The 17261-nt window shown below is 48.5% G+C and overlaps 1 protein-coding gene across 1 annotated transcript; it reads right to left on the reverse strand.

The window, feature by feature from the left end:
- Positions 1-227: 227 nt before the first annotated feature.
- Positions 228-9480, reverse strand: MC2R (melanocortin 2 receptor). The gene is made up of 2 exons (XM_007974766.3): positions 9330-9480; positions 228-1942 (listed from the first exon to the last, which is right to left on the reverse strand). The coding sequence occupies exon 2, from the start codon at positions 1812-1814 to the stop codon at positions 906-908; it is 909 nt and encodes a 302-aa protein (XP_007972957.1). The 5' UTR covers positions 1815-1942; positions 9330-9480; the 3' UTR covers positions 228-905.
- Positions 9481-17261: the final 7781 nt, after the last annotated feature.

Below are 17261 nucleotides of genomic sequence, written 5' to 3' on the forward strand. Positions count from 1 at the left end.
CACATTGGGGCTCTTTCCTTGTACTTCTACATTTGAACAAACACACGTAGTTTGGTTATAGCTTCTTCAAATAGTGGCAGTTTTCATCTGGCCTTTATGTATTCCCACATAGGAACTAAATGGATTAAATTTTCATTTCTTCCTTTGAAATGTATGCTCATAAAACATGAGGAAATGTAACAGGAAAGGGTTTTAAGGCCAGCGGGATACTGAGTGACAAAGAAGAGTAACAGAGAAGGTTCATGTGTTATTGGAAACTTGAAGCTGGTTATTTGACATTTACAGTTTATACTCAGCCTACTTTCAGAAACCGAGGTGGCTTCACTACATCAGGCTAACAGGGAGAAGGCGGAAGGCGGAGATTCCACATGGCTGTGGGAGACAGACAAACCCAGCTGCAGCAATGTATTCCTCCCAATTATCACTGACTTACAAAGACCCTACAGCTTCTGCCTGGAGTTGCATGCCCAGGTACTTTAACTTCTGGAAATTGGCTGCAATGGCCTCCACCCCAGAACTGGCGTGCTACATGTCCACAGGAAAGCAAGCCTTTACCTTAGCCCAAAGCCCTTGAGTTTTTGTTGCCGTTTTTATTAGGTTGGTGCAAAAGTAATTGCAATTTTTGGTCATTGAAAGAAACGGCAAAAACCTTAATTACTTTTGCACCAACCTAATACTTTGTATTCTGTCCTTCTTTTACTACATTGTTTTATCTCTCCAGTTACAAAGTTAAAAAGTCACCCCTACAGTAAGACTATTCACATAGAACCTAGCTATCAGAAGCACTAGCTGGTGGGATCATCCTTGCATCCATTAGGGAAGGAAGGCCAGTCAGGAGCGCTGGCATTTGTTGGAATGTTACATTATTCTGTCACTTGGCAACGTTATTCCCATGGATTATAAAATCAGGGATCAGTCGTTCTAGCAGTACTGCTGCAGAAGACCATCTTTGTGAACGCGTCCCTGAGCTCTGGGCTCCGGAAGGCGTATATGAAGGGGTCAATGACGGCATTGCACATGATCAACATGCCGTTCACCTGGAAGAGGGACATGTAGCAGGCGCAGTAGGGGTTACTTGGGCAGAATGTCATTAAGAGGACATGAAGGACAAAGGGGGCCCAGCAGAAGATGAAGACCCCGAGCAGGATAGTCAGTGTGATGGCCCCTTTCATGTTGGTTCTGGGGAGGGTGGAGATCTTCCTGGTGTGGGAGCGAGCCAGCAGGAACATGTGCACATAGAGGCACAGGATGAAGACCAGCATCAGCGGGAACAGCGACGTGAAGGTGATCACTGTGGGCACATGATGGGAGAAGATCACTATGGCGATGCCACTCGCCGTGCAGAACGTCCAGATGACCGCAAGCACCACCACAGTGCGGCGCACGGTCACGATGCTGTGGTAACGCAGTGCGTGGAAGATGGTGATGTAGCGGTCGGCGGCAATCACAGACAGGCTGAAGATGGACCCGAGCAGGGAGAGGACAAACAGGGAGTCGATGATGTCATCAGCTGTGGTTTCGAAACTGCCACGCGGCTTGAGATATCCCGTGTTCCTCAATATGATCAGGATATTTTCCAAGATCTTATATAGGCTGCCCAGCATATCAGATATGGCCAAGCTACAGATGAAAAAGTACATGGGTGCCTGGAGATTCTTATTCTTGAACACAGCCAGCAGGACGATCAGATTCTCCAAAACTCCAGCAATGGAAATTGTGAAGAATATCTCTTCCGGCAAAACCACACGAGGACAGTCGGAATTATTTCTTGCTGTGTCATTGATGTTTTCATATGAGTTGATAATGTGCTTCATTGCTCCTGCTTGTGGTTAAGGCAGTGATGTTACTTGGACTTGACTTCATGGAAAACTTGATTGATTCTTCAGGATCTTTTCTTCCTTGTAGCACTTGCTGGAGATGTAAATTAAAATCTCCAAATCACCTAAAAGAGGGTACACAGAAATATTAGTTCCAAAGTACACTAGAAAATAAAAACCAGCCACACTCGCTTAAGGAAACTCTATTCCCTCCATAAAATACAAAGAAATCAGTATATTAGAAAGAGCCTACACACGTGTTTTATTGCAGCACTAGTGACAATAGCAAAGATATAGAATCAACCAAAGTGTTCATCAATGGGTGAATGGATAAAGAAAATGTGGTTCATATACACCAGCTATAAAAAAGAATAAGGTCATTTCTTTTGCAGCAACATGGATGGAAGTGGAGGTCATTATCAAAGTGAAATAACTCAGAAACAGAAAGTCAAATACTGCATGTTCTCACTTATCTGTGGGAGCTAAATAATGCATACATGTGGAAGTAGAGTGTGGAATGGACATTGGAGACTCGGAAGGGTGGGCGGGGTAGGTGATGAGAAATTACCTCATGGGTAACATGTGTGTTATTCAGATGATGGACACACTAAAAGCTCAGGCTTCACCACTACACGGTATATCCATGCAACAAAATGGCACTTTTGTACCCCTTACATTTATAAACATATATATATAAAGTGTTGTAATTTAGGTAAAATAGTATACTGGGCCCTCATCTTAAGCACTTTGTGAGAAACAGCATTAGTGGAATTTTGAGCCGAGAGATGACAGCAAAGATTATTCTTTGCAGGGCCACTTTCCCCCCCATCCTTCTCGTGAACACACGTGGATGTGGGATGAACAGATGAATAGCAATGGTGCCCTTGATGAGCAAAGAGGTAAAGCAAGGAAAGGTCCACTTGGGAACTGGAGAGCCCACAGCTGCCTTCTCCGACTGGCAGGCGGTGACCGGGCTCGGCGGACTCAGGAGATGTTTAGGTCCATTCCTTCTCGCTGCTCCTCTCCCTGGGTCACTGCCTGACCCCACAGCCTGTGGGATAATGGCAAAGGTGCCGTGTATCATTCCCACAGATGACTATGGAATGCGCGTCACGTCTTGTGTTTCAAAGGGGGAGCTCCTGGGACTGGCATTTCTGGAGACTTATTTTTGGTGTCTCTGGGGGGAAGGTGGACTGCAGCAGTGGGGAAAGCCAGCCCCACGTGGCGAGGAAAAGATACTTCCTGGGCAGGACAGATTTGAGAGCACGACCTGTGATCCGAAGTCCACGGGGAGCCCCTCACAGCCTCACTCTACGGACTTGTCTGGAAAGGAACTAATTCCCTTGGAAAGGATTGGGTCAGAGGTCAAGTGTTCAGAAGGAGGTTTGTGGGTTTGGTGGACGCAGAAGGAGGGGGTTGACAGGGTGCGGCTGCTGCTAGGGTGCTGCCTGGAACGGCCAATTTACCCCGTTTGCCTGAAACATGGGCAGGGTTTAAAACCTGGAAGTCCTGCATCCCAGGAACCACCTCAGTCCCGGGCAGACAGGGATGAGTCACCTTCGTGCCTCCTGCCCAGGCCCGGGGAAGCCTGTGTGCTGCGTCCCATCTGCTGGGGAAGCCTCGGGGATGGGAGGGGAAGCCCGGGGATGGGAGGGGAAGCCTCGGGGATGGGAGGGGAAGCCCCCGGGATGGGAGGGGAAGCCTCGGGGATGGGAGGGGAAGCCTCGGGGATGGGAGGGGGAGCCCGGGGATGGGAGGGGGAGCCCGGGGATGGGAGGGGGAGCCTGGGGATGGGAGGGGAAGCCTGGGGATGGGAGGGGGAGCCTGGGGATGGGAGGGGAAGCCCGGGGATGGGAGGGGAAGCCCCCGGGATGGGAGGGGAAGCCCCGGGGATGGGAGGGGAAGCCTGGGGATGGGAGGGGGAGCCTGGGGATGGGAGGGGGAGCCTGGGGATGGGAGGGGCCTGTGGTGGTTGATGTTCATGTATCAGCCGGACAGAGCTTAAGGGTGCCAGGTATGTCGTGAGACAGTGTTCTGGGTGTGTCTGAGGGTGTTTCTGGGTGAGATGCACATTTGAACAGGTGACTGAGTAAAGCAGGGGCCCTCTGGGATGTGGGTGGGCCTTGACCAATCAGTGGAAGGCCTGAGGAGAACAGAACTGCTCCTTGAGAACTAGGGGGCTCTTCCTGCCTGACTGCCTGGTGGAGACATTGGCCTTTTCCTGCCTTCGGACTAGCACAGAAGCGTGAGCTCCTCTTAGGTCTCATGTCTGTTGGCTTTCAGACAAGAACACACCATCTGCTCCCCTGGGTCTCCAGCTTGCTGGGTGTAGAGCTCGGGACTGCGCACCCGTATAACTGTGTGTGCCAATTCCTTATAATAAATCTCTTTATGTCTCTACCCATCTCCTGTTGTTTCTTTTCCTCTGCAGAATCCTGGTTAATACAGGGCCCAACACCTGTGGCCAGCATGGGCCATGTGTGAAGACTCTGCTGGGACAGATACCCCCCATCTCATGAGTCCATTAAATGTAATCAGAATTAGTATATATTTCCAATTTCAGATGCATTTGATGGTAAAATTCATAAAAAAAGAAAGAAATATTGAAAGTGGTTGTAATTTTTTTTTAGAAACAGGTGGTTTGGGAACCCAGCTTCAGTTGCTGTGCATTGCTGACCTGCAGCTGCCAATCCTACAAATCCACGGGAACCCTGAATCTGGACAGACATACAGTGTGCCCATGGAGTCCCTTCAAAAGGCCACCAATCAAGCATTGCTGCTGCACATTTGTGGATGCTGCCAAGCTGGTGGTGGGGGCTGCAGGTGGTGTGTGGCCCCATTCTTGGTTGAAGGGACAGTGACATGAATTGGTGGCCTTTATGAGAGCTCAGCATGCACTGGGCACTGCCTAATACTCCACATGCATTCAATCACTCAACCGCCAGAGGAAGCTACCCCAGAGAGGTTGGGCAACTGCCCAAACCACAGTCTGGAGAGGACACAGCAGGGCCCGCCTTGTGACCACCGTGTCACACCCCTTTCACACGTGGCAAGGGTGATAACAACAGATGCAAGAGACCAGACACAGCACCCGCTACTCCAACGCAAACTGCAATAAAATTGACACCAGTCATTTTCCTCTTGACTTGGCCTTTCTCAATGCCAAGTAGGATTTGCAAATTCTGCTGCGTTGCTATGCTCCTATTGTTCCTGCTTGGAGACTGCCCATAGAACACACTAAATCACAACTAGAAGAAGCAAAACTCACTCCTATTAAACTTCACAAGGACCCCCTGTAAGGTGGCATCAATGACCCAAATATTTCAACAATGTCTTTGGCTTAAAGAACTTGGACGGGGGTCTGCACCTGCCATGTGTCTGGCTCTCACTCATTCAAAGCTGTCTGCTGTCCTCTCCCATTTGCTCTTTTGTGTCTTGATTTCTTCACTGCAAACAACACAGGTCTAGAGTCCTTCCACCTCCTTCCAGGGTTTGTGGTTTGCTGGGCAATAAATGTCCACCCTTCAATTCCATGCTGCTTTCCTCTGTCCGTACCCTACTGAAACTTGTCTCAAGCTCCTGGGCTCAAGCCATCCTCCCACTTTAGCTTCCCAAGGCACTGGGGATTACAGATATGAACCATCCCACCTGTCAGAGTGACCTTTAAATCTCATTCTTTCTTATGTTATTGGAACCTCTGGAGTTAACTCCTGGCCTGAAGACCAAGCTCCATCACCTTGAGCTTGCAGTAAACAATATCTTAGAAGGCTCTAACTCTGCGATCCTCCCCAGAGGACCCCATGGGGTGGTGAATGAGAAAGGAGAAAAGAGGCAAGTTTTTCATAGCTTTGGAATCTGTACCCAGAAAGAAACTTGGTTGATTCACTTGCCTGAAGGCGTAGGTCTTGGCAGGCAGAGCAGACAATTGGGGCAGTTACAATTGTTCAAGGGACTACAAGGAAAAGCGAAACCGACTTTTGTTTTTTGGCTGGGAGGGGCACACAAGTCATCAGAGTTAACAGCATCACAGGGCACAAGAACGTGGCCCCAGATACTCAAATGCGGCCCCAAATGTGGCTCACTCTGTTAGATGCTCTTTGGAAAGTCCAGGGAGCATGGGCAACTCTAAAGTGAGATTTTTATATCAATTACCATCTTTGACCAAAAAAAATATGTATATAATTTTTATATTTTTTAAAGTCTCCAAAGGTCAGGAGAAGGCTCTATTATGTGTTAAATTCTTGTTATGTGCCAGCTGGTCCTGCGTCCTGTGCTGTACCTGGTGGGTCTCATTTTAATCCTCTTGATGACAATACGAGGGAGTCCTATTCTCTCTGACTCACCCCTGAGGAGTTGAGGCAGAGAGACCAGCAGACCGGTCTAAAGTCCCATAGGCTTGGCGTTGCGCAGCTGGGATTTAAATCAAGACCTGTTTGGCTCCAAAAATGATTAATCTTAGCATTTCCATGAATATTCATTTGGTAAGGAAGTTTTAATGGCTTTAGTAAAAATGAATACAAAATAACAATCTTAAACCTCTGTATCTGACCAAATCAGGATGGTCTTCCTGACTCTCTCTGAGATTTGTAACGAAATTCAGGGAACAGAAAGACCCGCAGTCTCCACCTGTGGTTGAGGAAGGGCGTTAGTGCTGCAGACAGCCTTTGAGCAGCAGGGCTGCAGCGTCCTGGGGCCCACGGGCTGTGTTTTGGGCTCCGTGGATCTTGCTGAAGACAAGTGAAGCGGCACTGTGCCGCCTTCCTCTGCGCTGCTGGGCGTTTTCTTCCGTTGCTCTTCTGGAGAAGAGCTGGGGAAGGAGGACTGAGTGACTGAGTGACGTTTACCAGAGGCGCTCAGGCTTCTCTAGAGGGCAGTCCTGCAACCCAGGCTTCAGAGAGGCCGGCGGGGGACCGCGCTCCGGAGCTCTGGGTTCTGGGGGTGGGAGCCGTCACGCAGCTGGGGCTGACCTGCACGTGTCGGGGTGAGGTTCTGGGACCAGCTCTGAGTGAATCGGGAGCTCCTTTCGGCGTCCCAGCTTCTGTGCTGCCTTTTCCCCTTGTTTTCACTAGATGCATTTAAGATTTTTATGTCGCTCTTTGAATAGATTCTATGGCCCGATACACTTATGTCTGTGTGTCTGTATGTGTGGCTACGTATGAACAGTACGAAGGCTCCCTCCCCACGCTGTATCCATCGGCCCCATCGCCACCTTCAGATCACCGGCCTCCTTCCGGACTTCCTGTCTGCACACACCAGCAAACGTGAATGCGCGTGCCCACCCCCCTGCACAGCCTCACCCGGACCGGCACCTTCCACCCGCTCACATCTCCCGCCCTCCGAGCTCCACTGCTCGGCTCAGGCTTCCTCCACGGCGCCCCCTGCCCGTGTGACCCGCTCGGACCTTTCCCTGCCGTGGCTGTGACGCTCACACAAACCCTCGCCGCCCCCAGGTTTGACGCTGCGACGCCTAGTGGGTTAACTTAGTCTCCACAATCTGCCCGTGTTGTTTTCCCACCGAGTCAGGCTCTGTGTTACCCATGCTGCTAGCACAGTGCTTGGCACACACTTATTTTGAGTTGAGAACTGACTTTAAAACCGTCTTTCAATTTTTTGTACCGTGGCAGCTCATAGCCAGAGAACAGAGAAGTTAAGACTTTAAGACTCCACCACTCTATAAGGCCACTGGGTGGGGTCCGCGTTCTCTCTCCCTGGGCCTGGACACGTCCTTCCTCACTTCTTGCACTCAGCACCGTGTCCTTGCCCAAGTACAGACTCTCCTCCACGGCCCCTCCTCCCAAGGGGGCCCAGGATCACTGCCCATCTATGCGCCTGTAGCTCTTTGTTCTTATTTCTACAATGGCAATTTTTCTACAATTATTCTACGATTATTCACATGAAAAGCCTGCAGATGGATCTGAGTTCCTTAGGATAAGACCTGCCCTGAGCATGTCTAAGTCTGGCCCCTGCAGACGACCTGGCCTACAGCAATTACATTTGCATAATGAAGGCAAGGAATGTGGCTTACACAGACATGAAAGCTCTCATTAAAATTTATTAGACACTAAGGATTCCATAGGAAACATACCTGGGATCATTAACAAGGTGAAGAATAGGATTTTTTTTTTTTTTTTTTTAAGATGTCTTAAGTTGCTCTGAGGCAGTGACAGGGCAATTTGCTGCTGAGCAAAAACCTCCTCAGCCAGAGATTCAGGCTCCACTGAGAAGTCAGGGCGGCTTTGGAGCCGTCTACCCCATTACCCTGGTCCATGCCCTCCTCCTCTGCCGCTGCCTAAGCGGGGTCCCAAAGGCAGGGTGAGGGCTCCCGTGTCCCTGCTCCCACAGCTCCTTGTGGGTGTATGTCCTGTCGTGAGCTAGTGTGAAGTGTTGTCTCAGCGTGCTGTGTCCTCAGCCCCGGGGCTCCAGGAGGCTCCACTCTGACTTAGGCCTGCAACAAGGCCCAGCACATAAGGGTTCAGTACCGCTTGATCCAGGCATGAATGTGTGAGCAGAGCCTGTGACCACCGCTTCACTGCCACTCCGGGGATGGGGTGGAGAGGGGATATGAGGGGTGCTCCTCCTTCTGATCTGCTCAAGGCTATACTCTCAGCATCCCTTTGTACCCCTTTCCCATTCCTATCCCTTTTGGGCTTTTTGCATGTGTGTGTGTGTTTACAAGTGTGTGCACATGTATGTGTGTATGTGTGTGCATGAGTGTGTGTGTGTAAGTGAAGAATGGGGACAGTTATCTGAAGGCAGCTTAGATAAATGGAAATATGAAGAAGAGCTGTTTAATCGAAAGCCTGGGCCTCCTTTCTAGGTAACATGTGCCCCCGACAGAGCCAGCCAAGGGAAGGTGTGAGCCCCTCACGATGGCGGTGACTGCACGCTTCCTGGGCCAAACACTTTGCAGGAGTATGTGATAATCAGTATACTTTTAGTTATTGTTCACTCTGCACCCCATGTTGCTGCCTAGGAAGGTGGAGGACGACTGAGGTAGTGGTTGAGAAAGGCACAGAAAGTGCATCTCCCAGAACTGTAATGTTACACGTGTGGGTGGTGGAGTTACTTAAACACCAATGCCTGAGGTGCAGGAAGCCGCAGCATGCCCACGTCTTTGTGGCACTAAAACCCCCACACTCTTACACCTAGAAAAGCTCATCAGGTGAAGGGGCGAACGCCAGAAGTGATAATAGAAGCATGAGTTGTTTCACCCCTAATTCTATTAGGAAAAAATTGGCTGTAGTCCTTGAATAGAGCTCAGTGACAATTTGAAGAGTACTAGAGAAGCTAATAAATTCATTAATAGGGAAGATTGTTTTAGCTAGATGAAAAGGTAATAGTTTAATTAGAAAAATAATAAACTCCCTTAGGAAGGATGGAAACCCATAATTAAAAAGAGGAGCTATTAGGAGGAATTCCGAATAGTACCTCTTCTCAGATTTGTTCCTAGCTGCTCTATTCATGGTCCAAAAGCACTCAACAAGCTGAGGAATTAGTGGAAAATGTACTTACCTTCGGCTCTGAAGCAGGAAGCTTCTGGGCAAAATGAACGAGAAGGAATGAGCTCTGAGCGAAAAGTAAGCAAGTGGACCTTGGGCCAGGAAGGGCCGGAACACATGCATCACCGGAGACAGTTAGATTGTTATCGTTACCTTGAGTAAATGTCATCCCACATGAACTGCGCATTTCTGGTAATGTGAAGTTAGAGAAATGGAAAGACACAGGCAGATGAAGATGTAATTTCCATGAGCTCAGCTAGTCAAGGTTGCTTCCATTGTTTACGACAATATTTCCAGCAGATTATGGAATTGTCATCTTGCTCTTTTTAAATGCCATATTAGAGTGGCATTTAGTTCTAAAAGGAACAAAGGAATTACATAAATCAGGTTTTTGAGGAAACGGTTTTGGAAGAATTTGTTTTAAAACTTCTAGCAAACTTCTCGAGATCTCTTGCAAACATTTGGCTCGTTAGTCTCATTAAGAAGCCACAAGCCCCATTATCCATATTTCACAAGACTAAACAATGAGAGCGAGAGAACTGTGTGCTCAAGTGCACATATGACGCATGGGTCCAGACAAGAAAAAACCCTGTGTTCTGCCAATGTGTTCTCCGTCCAAAACCTTCACAGAAACCGCCATAGATAAGAGCCATCATTCAAAGCAAACGTCTTCTGTGTTAGGGTGCAATGCTGTGTGCGTTCTGCCTGCCAGGGCCTGCAGGGAAGGGCTACTGTTGGTGTCAGTCACAGCAACAGGAATGTTGAAGTGTGGATTTGGGCCAAGTTTCCGGATGGTCCTGGGTTTTTGGGGCTGGGGCCAAACCAGTGGCTGTTTCTGAAATGTGAGCTTCCACCCCAGGCCAAAAAGTGTTCACACGTGGGTGGTCTGGAGAAGACCGAAGTGAGAGGCCTGAGTTGAATTTGCCAGGCGGGTAAACACAATTTTATAAAGTGGGTTTCCCTGGCCTGTCACTGGGGCAAAGCGTGTTGTCCCCAGGAACTCACGGACCCTCAGTCATCCCAGGCTTTGGCGGTTTCTGAGTAGCTGTCTGCCCCTGCACCATGGCCTGCAGCTCACACCTGGCGTCTCACAGGCCTCTTTCCCCTCCTGAGTCATAGTTGAGATAACAGAGAAAAGCAAGGCATTGCCTCCAGAAAGCTACTGTATTATCTGGAAAAGCAGAGACAACTTGTCCTTAGCGCTTGTACTTGTACTTGCAGAAGCAGAGGTCGTTTGTCAGAGATCTGTGGATCCGATTAGCTGATTGGGAAAGTCCATCCGGTGGCCAGCCCCGGGGAGTGGGACATCAGGCAGGCTGCAGACGGTGGGAGCAGTGTCTGGAGGAGGCGAGCCTCGGCCAGTCCTCTGTGTGGGACCTGGGCCACTCTGACGGGGAGGGACCGAGAGACCTCCAGCAGGAGGAAGGTGGCCTAGGGGTTGGCTAAGCCCTGCAAAGAGAGTAGCTATTGCTATTTTAGTTCTTCCATTGTGGGGACTCATCTCTCTCCAATTTTTAGAAAAAAGGGGGCAAAAGTCTCTTAGAAGGAGCAGAGTAGAAATGACAAAGGGTTTAGAGCCGGAAGACATGGGGTCAGAGTTCGGACGGCCAGGCCTCTAGGCCTCCATCGCCTCGTGTAAAGCGGCTGCTGTGAGAATCCAGTCCAGGGTTGTAAGCGTGCGCAGGGAAATGCAAAACCATATACCAATCCCTGTGGTTTTTATTAGGAACCTGTCCAAACGCTCTTGAAATAGTGGCTTTTAAAAGAAGTATCTTTGCTCTAGGGAAACCCATTCAGCTGGTGATCGTTGGAAGCAAACGTGTAAGTGGAGATCCTGGTAGACGAACTCCGAGGACCATGTTACAACTGTGCCACCATTCCAGCACCAACCCAGTCTCTCTCTCATCCCAAGAGACAGGATGGAAAAGGGGGATTTTAGGGAGCATTCAAAGGGCTTCTGTATGCACCTTTTTTCTCTTCTCACACAGTCGTATACAACTCAGTCACTTTCACAAATACAACTTCCTACCCAGTGCTTGTCTCTCTCATGGAAAAGCTGAAGAGCAGAGGGTGAGAGGTTGGCGGGGACTTGGGAGGCAGAGCAAGGGGAAAGGAGTTGGAATGGGGAAACAGAAAGGGACAGGAAGAAGAGACAGGGCCAGGGATCTGTCTTTTGTGTTTGCAGGACTGCCCCATTCTGACACAGAAAATGCTGGGGTTGGAAGGTAACTCACACATGTCTTTGCTGAAATCTGCAGTTGAAGCAATGGCAGTAATCCACACTGGGTTCCCTACGTGCCAACCATGATGAATGTTCTCAGTGCTGTACATATCTCAACACTCAATCTTCTCATCACATGTGTGAAGTCACCTTACAGACCCCATTTACAGATGGGTATCTGAGAAGTTCAGTAGCTCTGCAGAGGCCATGATAGCACTCAAGACTTTCCTGTAAGAACGAAGAGGAGTCAAGACTAGGATGACATGACCTGATTCAGGCTTTAAAGGATCCTTTCCATGGCAAATGGGTTGTAGGGGCCAGAGGGGAGATGGGACAGTGGTAGAGGTGGGTGCCTGGTGGGAGCTGCTTGAGGAGGAAATGGGAAGTGAGGACAGGAGACAGCAAGCATGGACAAGCTTTTATAAAACATTTAAATTTAAATTTTAAATAAATATTGTATATATTTAAGGTGTGTATGATGTTTTGTGTGTATCCTTACAGTGAACTACTGACTGCAGCCAATCAACTGAACATATCCTTTTTGTGTGTGGTGAGAACACTTAAGATCTGCTCTCTTTGCACATTTCCTTCTTGTTTTCTCTTTTCTTTTTTTAATATCTTTTTACCTGTTTTTTTCTTTTTTTTTAATTATACTTTATGTTCTAGGGTACATGTACACAACATGCAGGTTTGTTACATAAGTATACATGTGCCATGTTGGTGTGTAACACCCATTAACTCGTCATTTACATCAGGTATATCTCCTAATACTATCCCTCCCCTCTCCCCCCACCCCACAACAGGCCCTGATGTGTGATGTTTCCCTTTCTGTGTCCAAGTGATCTCATTGTTCAATTCCCACCTATGAGTGAGAACATACGGTATTTGCTTTTCTGTTCTTGTGATAGTTTGCTGAGAATGATGGTTTCCAGCTGCATCCACGTCCCAACAAAGGACACGAACTCATCCTTTTTTATGGCTGCATAATATTCCATGGTGTATATGTGCCACATTTTCTTAATCCAGTCTATCATTGATGGACATTTGGGTTGATTACAAGTCTTTGCTATTGTGAATAGTGCCGCAATAAACATACGTGTGCATGTATCTTTACAGTAGCATGATTTATAATCCTTTGGGTATGTACACAGTAATGGGATGGCTGGGTCAAATGGTTTTTCTAGTTCTAGATCCTCGAAGAATTGCCACACTGTTTTCCACATCTTTTTTTGAGATGGAGTCCCACTCTTTTGCCCAGGCTGGAGTGCAGTGGCGCCATCTTGGCTCGCTGCAACCTCTGCCTCCCAGGTTCAAGCAATTCTCCTGCCTCAGCCTCCCCATTAGCTGGGACTACAGGCACTTGCAACCATGCCCGGCTTAGTTTTTGTATTTTAGTAGAGACAGGATTTCACTGTGTTGCCCAGGCTAATCTTGAACTCCTGAGCTTAGGCAATCTACTCACCTTGGCCTCCAAAAGTGCTGGGTTTGCAGGCATGAGCCACCGTCCCCAGCCCTTCTCTTTGCACATTTCAAGCATACAACACAGGATTAGCTACAGTCACCGTGCTGTACCTTGGTCCTGCAGAACTTACTCCTCCTGCACGGCTGAAACTTCATGGCCTTTGACCAGCATTGCCCCAAGTCCCCACCCCAGGCCCTGGCAGCCACCCTTCTCCTCTCTTCCTAAGGATTCGACTTTTAAATTATTCTACATAGAAGTGAGATCAAGACATGGCGAGGGCTTTCAGAAGTTTTGATGTGAGAAGGTGTGGAGCAAGAGTGCATAGGGAGTAACAGGGGCCTGCCTTTTTGGAAGAGACCTCCTGGGTAGGTAACTTGTGTGTGGATGGGAGGATCCAGCAGAAAGCACAGGCTCAGTCAGCAGGTCACAGTGCGGCAGAGATGGACACATGTTCCTGAGCAGGCAGGGGGCGAATCCTGAGCACTAGAGGAGGGGGTGACCTTGGCCAGAATGGCGAGACAACAGGCACAGCTGTAGGGAGGCCATAGCCTAGTGGAGGGGAGATGAGGGCCTGCCTCTTGATTGCATAATTTCTCACAGAAGTATGAGGCAATCTTATTTTAGTCTGATATGTAAACAACTAGTAAGTGCTCCAACATCTGAGCTACTCCAGTGAATTAGGAGAGTGTATTTGAACATGAGCATGACCGACAGGGCTCACTGAAGCCATGCCACACAACCTAAAGAGGACCAGCCAAGGACACAAATGTAGCTCCCACCCATAAAGCCAAAGGAAGCACATTTCCAGTTTAAATTTCCCATCTGGACCCACTTTTCAGTCTTTAAGGAAATATTTTGAAATCCGTTTGTAGAACACGTCCACTTGCACAGAAAGCCCCACAGTGACGATTGGCACCGAGCTGGTGCTCAGTAAGACTCTCCTTCTGCTCCTGACTTCTTTTGCTTTTTGAGACACAGTCTCACTGAGTCACCCAGGCTGTAATGCAGTAGCGTGAACTTGGCTCACTACAGCCTCGACCTCTCAGGCTCCAGCAATCCTCCTGCCTCAGCCTCCCGAGTAGCTGAGACTACATGGAAGTGCCACCATGCCCAGCTAATTTTTGTATTTTTTGTAGTGATGGGGTTTTGCCATGTTGCCCAGGCTGGTCTTGAACTCCTGAACTCAAGTGACCCACCCACCTTGACCTCCAAAAGTGCTGGGATTACAGGTGTGAGCCACTGTACTTGGCCCCCGTTCCTGACTTCCTGTCAGCCCTCTGTTAATTTCCAAATGCATTTGCCTCTTCATCCTCACACCAATCTCATGCATTGCATAAAGGATAATGAAGATTTGTCCATTCATTTCCTCACTTATTTAGCTCCCATTTGAAGAGTATGTACCGTGCGCCTGGCACCATGCGGGTGCTGGGGATGCAGGTGTGTATGACACAGCCTCTGACTCTGAAGACTTCAGTATCTAGTTGGGAAGAAGGACAACATAGGTGTAAGTGTGCCACACAAGTGATAAGGGCTGGATCCAAAGTCTATCTAAAGTATCTGGGAACTCTGATGTAAAAGGACCTATTCCTCCTTTAGGTAAGCGTAAGGATGTCATCCCATGTTGTTTAAGTTGCATTGTGAGGGGTATTTTGCTAAGCAGATATGGTTGGGAAGAGGATCGCAGGAGGTGCAGGAAAGCAATTATGAAAGCATGTGTGAGAGGGTCTAGGTGAAGGGGTGGCCAGTCCCTCCACACCTGTGGGCATTTCTCGTCAGGTGGGACAAGAGACTGAAAAAAGAAAGAGACACAGAGACAAAGTATAAAGAAAGAAAAGTGGGCCCAGGGGACTGGTGCTCAGCACACGGAGGACCCACGCTGGCACTGGTCTCTGAGTTTCCTTGGTATTTATTGATCAGTATCTCTAGCATCTTGGAGAGGGGGATGCGGCAGGACAGTAGGGTAATAGTGGGGAGAGGGTCAGCAGGAAGACATGAAACAAAGGTCTCTGTGTCATAAACAAGGTGAAGAAAAGGTGCTGTGCTTTTATGTGCACAGTACACAGACATCTTGGTGCATTAAAGAGCAGTATTGCCGCTAGCATGTCTCACCTCCAGCATTAAGGCAGTTTTCTCCTATCTCAGTAAATAGCACATACAATCGGGTTTTACACTGAGGCGTTCCATTGCTCAGGGACGAACAGGAGACAGATGCCTTCCTCTTATCACAACTGCAAAGAGGCCTTCCTCTTTTACTAATCCTCCTGAGCACAGACCCTTTATGGATGTCGGACTGGGGGACGATCAGGTCTTTCCCTTCCCATGAGGCCATATCTCAGGCTTGCACATGGGGGGAAACCATGGACAATACCTGGCTTTCCTAGGCAGAGGTCCCTGCGGCCTTCCACAGTGCATTGTGTCCCTGGGTACTTGAGATTAGAGAATGGTGATGACTTTTAACAAGCACACTGCCTTCAAGCACTTTTTTAACAAAGCACATCCTGCATAGCCCTAAATCCATTAAGCCTTGATTCAACAGAGCACATGTCTCTGCAAGCACAGGTTTGGGGCTAGGGTTACAGATTTTTTTTTTTTTTTTGAGATGGAGTCTTGCTCTGTCGCCCAGGCTGGAGTGCAGTGGCCAGATCTCGGCTCACTGCAAGCTCCGCCTCCCGGGTTCACGCCGTTCTCCTGCCTCAGCCTCCTGAGGAGCTGGGACTACAGGCGGCCGCCACCTCGCCCGGCTAGTTTTTTGTATTTTTTAGTAGAGACGGGGTTTCACCATGTTAGCCAGGATGGTCTCAATCTCCTGACCTCGTGATCCAACCGTCTCGGCCTCCCAAAGTGCTGGGATTACAGGCTTGAGCCACCACGCCCGGCCCTAGGGTTACAGATTAACAGCATCTCAAGGCAGAAGAATTTTTCTTAGTACAGAACAAAATGGAGTCTCTCATGTCTACTTCTTTCTACATAGACATAATAACAGTTTGTTCTCTCTTTTCCCCACACTAGGAGAAGTGGAGAGTGAACGGGGAAGGGTGAGGGAAAGGACGTACCAGTCGTGGTGGTTCACAATATGGACTGTGGGGCCAGACTGCCCGGGTGTGGATTTTGGATCTGCAGCTGATTTTAAACCAGTTACCTCACCTTTCCATGCCTTTTCTTTTCAGTTTCCTTCTCTCTAATAGAAGATTAATACCTCCTAGCTGTGGCAGAGACACTGCTCACCAAACATCACACGTGATCGTCCAAGTTTCTCAGTTTTTCTTATAGTTGGGGGAATGACCGTGTGACTAGTTCTGGCCTTAATGGACTGTGTGTGGAGCGTCAACTCCAAGCTGAGCTGGTGAAGTGCCTGTGTGACTCACCTGTCACTTTTGTTTTTCCTTGTGTGGGTGCCTTGGAGGCCATGTGTTTCGTGTGATAAAACTACTGGAGCTTCTCTCAGCCTGGGTCCCTGAGTGACAATGTGGAGCAGAGCTCTCTTGGATCCACATTGCACACATCATGAAAAATAAACCTTTGTGTGGTAAGCTATCGATATTTTAGGGTTAGTTTGTTACTGCAACTTAGTTTGCCCTATCCTAACCAGTACATTACCAGTTAGTGCCATTTAAGAATCAAATGAGTTAACTTGTAAAGCATTTAGAACAACACCTGGAATACACTGAGTGCTACACAAGAGCTTGTTAAACTAAATACAAGTATAGAGGGTGGGGAGTGCTGAGGACATGGCAGGAGTTAAGCCAGCACAATTTGGATCATAAAAAAACCTTGTATACATATAAAGGAACTTTATTTTTAAATAGAGGAGTATATTAAAAGTAAGTAAGTACTTTGTCAATGTGGACAGAGAGAGTAAAGGCAGTGCCTGGCACATACAAATGCTTGGTGATGACTGCCCTGGTTGTTTCACTGTTGTCTTGTAATCGCAGGGGTTCCCTGACTGCTGGGTAGGGGCAGAGCGGAGAGCGACTTTGAGAGTGCAAGTCACTCATCGAAGGAGAGGTGGGGACACCAGCCACAACCTAAAGCTGAAGGCTGTTACAAGAATTGTGTTTGTTAGTTTATTAATTTGGGGAGGTGGTGGTGGCTATTTATGAAACAGGGTTTGTGCCTTAGCCCTACTGTGGGCAGATCACCGCCACTGCGGCTGGAGAAGCTCTAAAACGAAGACTGTGTGAGACCAGGTCATGGAGTCATTGTTAGAGCCTGGGGACAGCTGAAAGATACACTGGAAATATTCTATCTGTATCACCCTCCTT

This window comes from Chlorocebus sabaeus, chromosome 18 (assembly GCF_047675955.1).
Source record: "Chlorocebus sabaeus isolate Y175 chromosome 18, mChlSab1.0.hap1, whole genome shotgun sequence".
Lineage (NCBI taxonomy): Eukaryota > Metazoa > Chordata > Mammalia > Primates > Cercopithecidae > Chlorocebus > Chlorocebus sabaeus.

Coding starts and splice junctions, on each gene's coding strand:
- MC2R (XM_007974766.3), bottom strand. CDS start 1,814: ATGAAGCACATTATCAACTCATATGAAAACATCAATGACACAGCAAGA.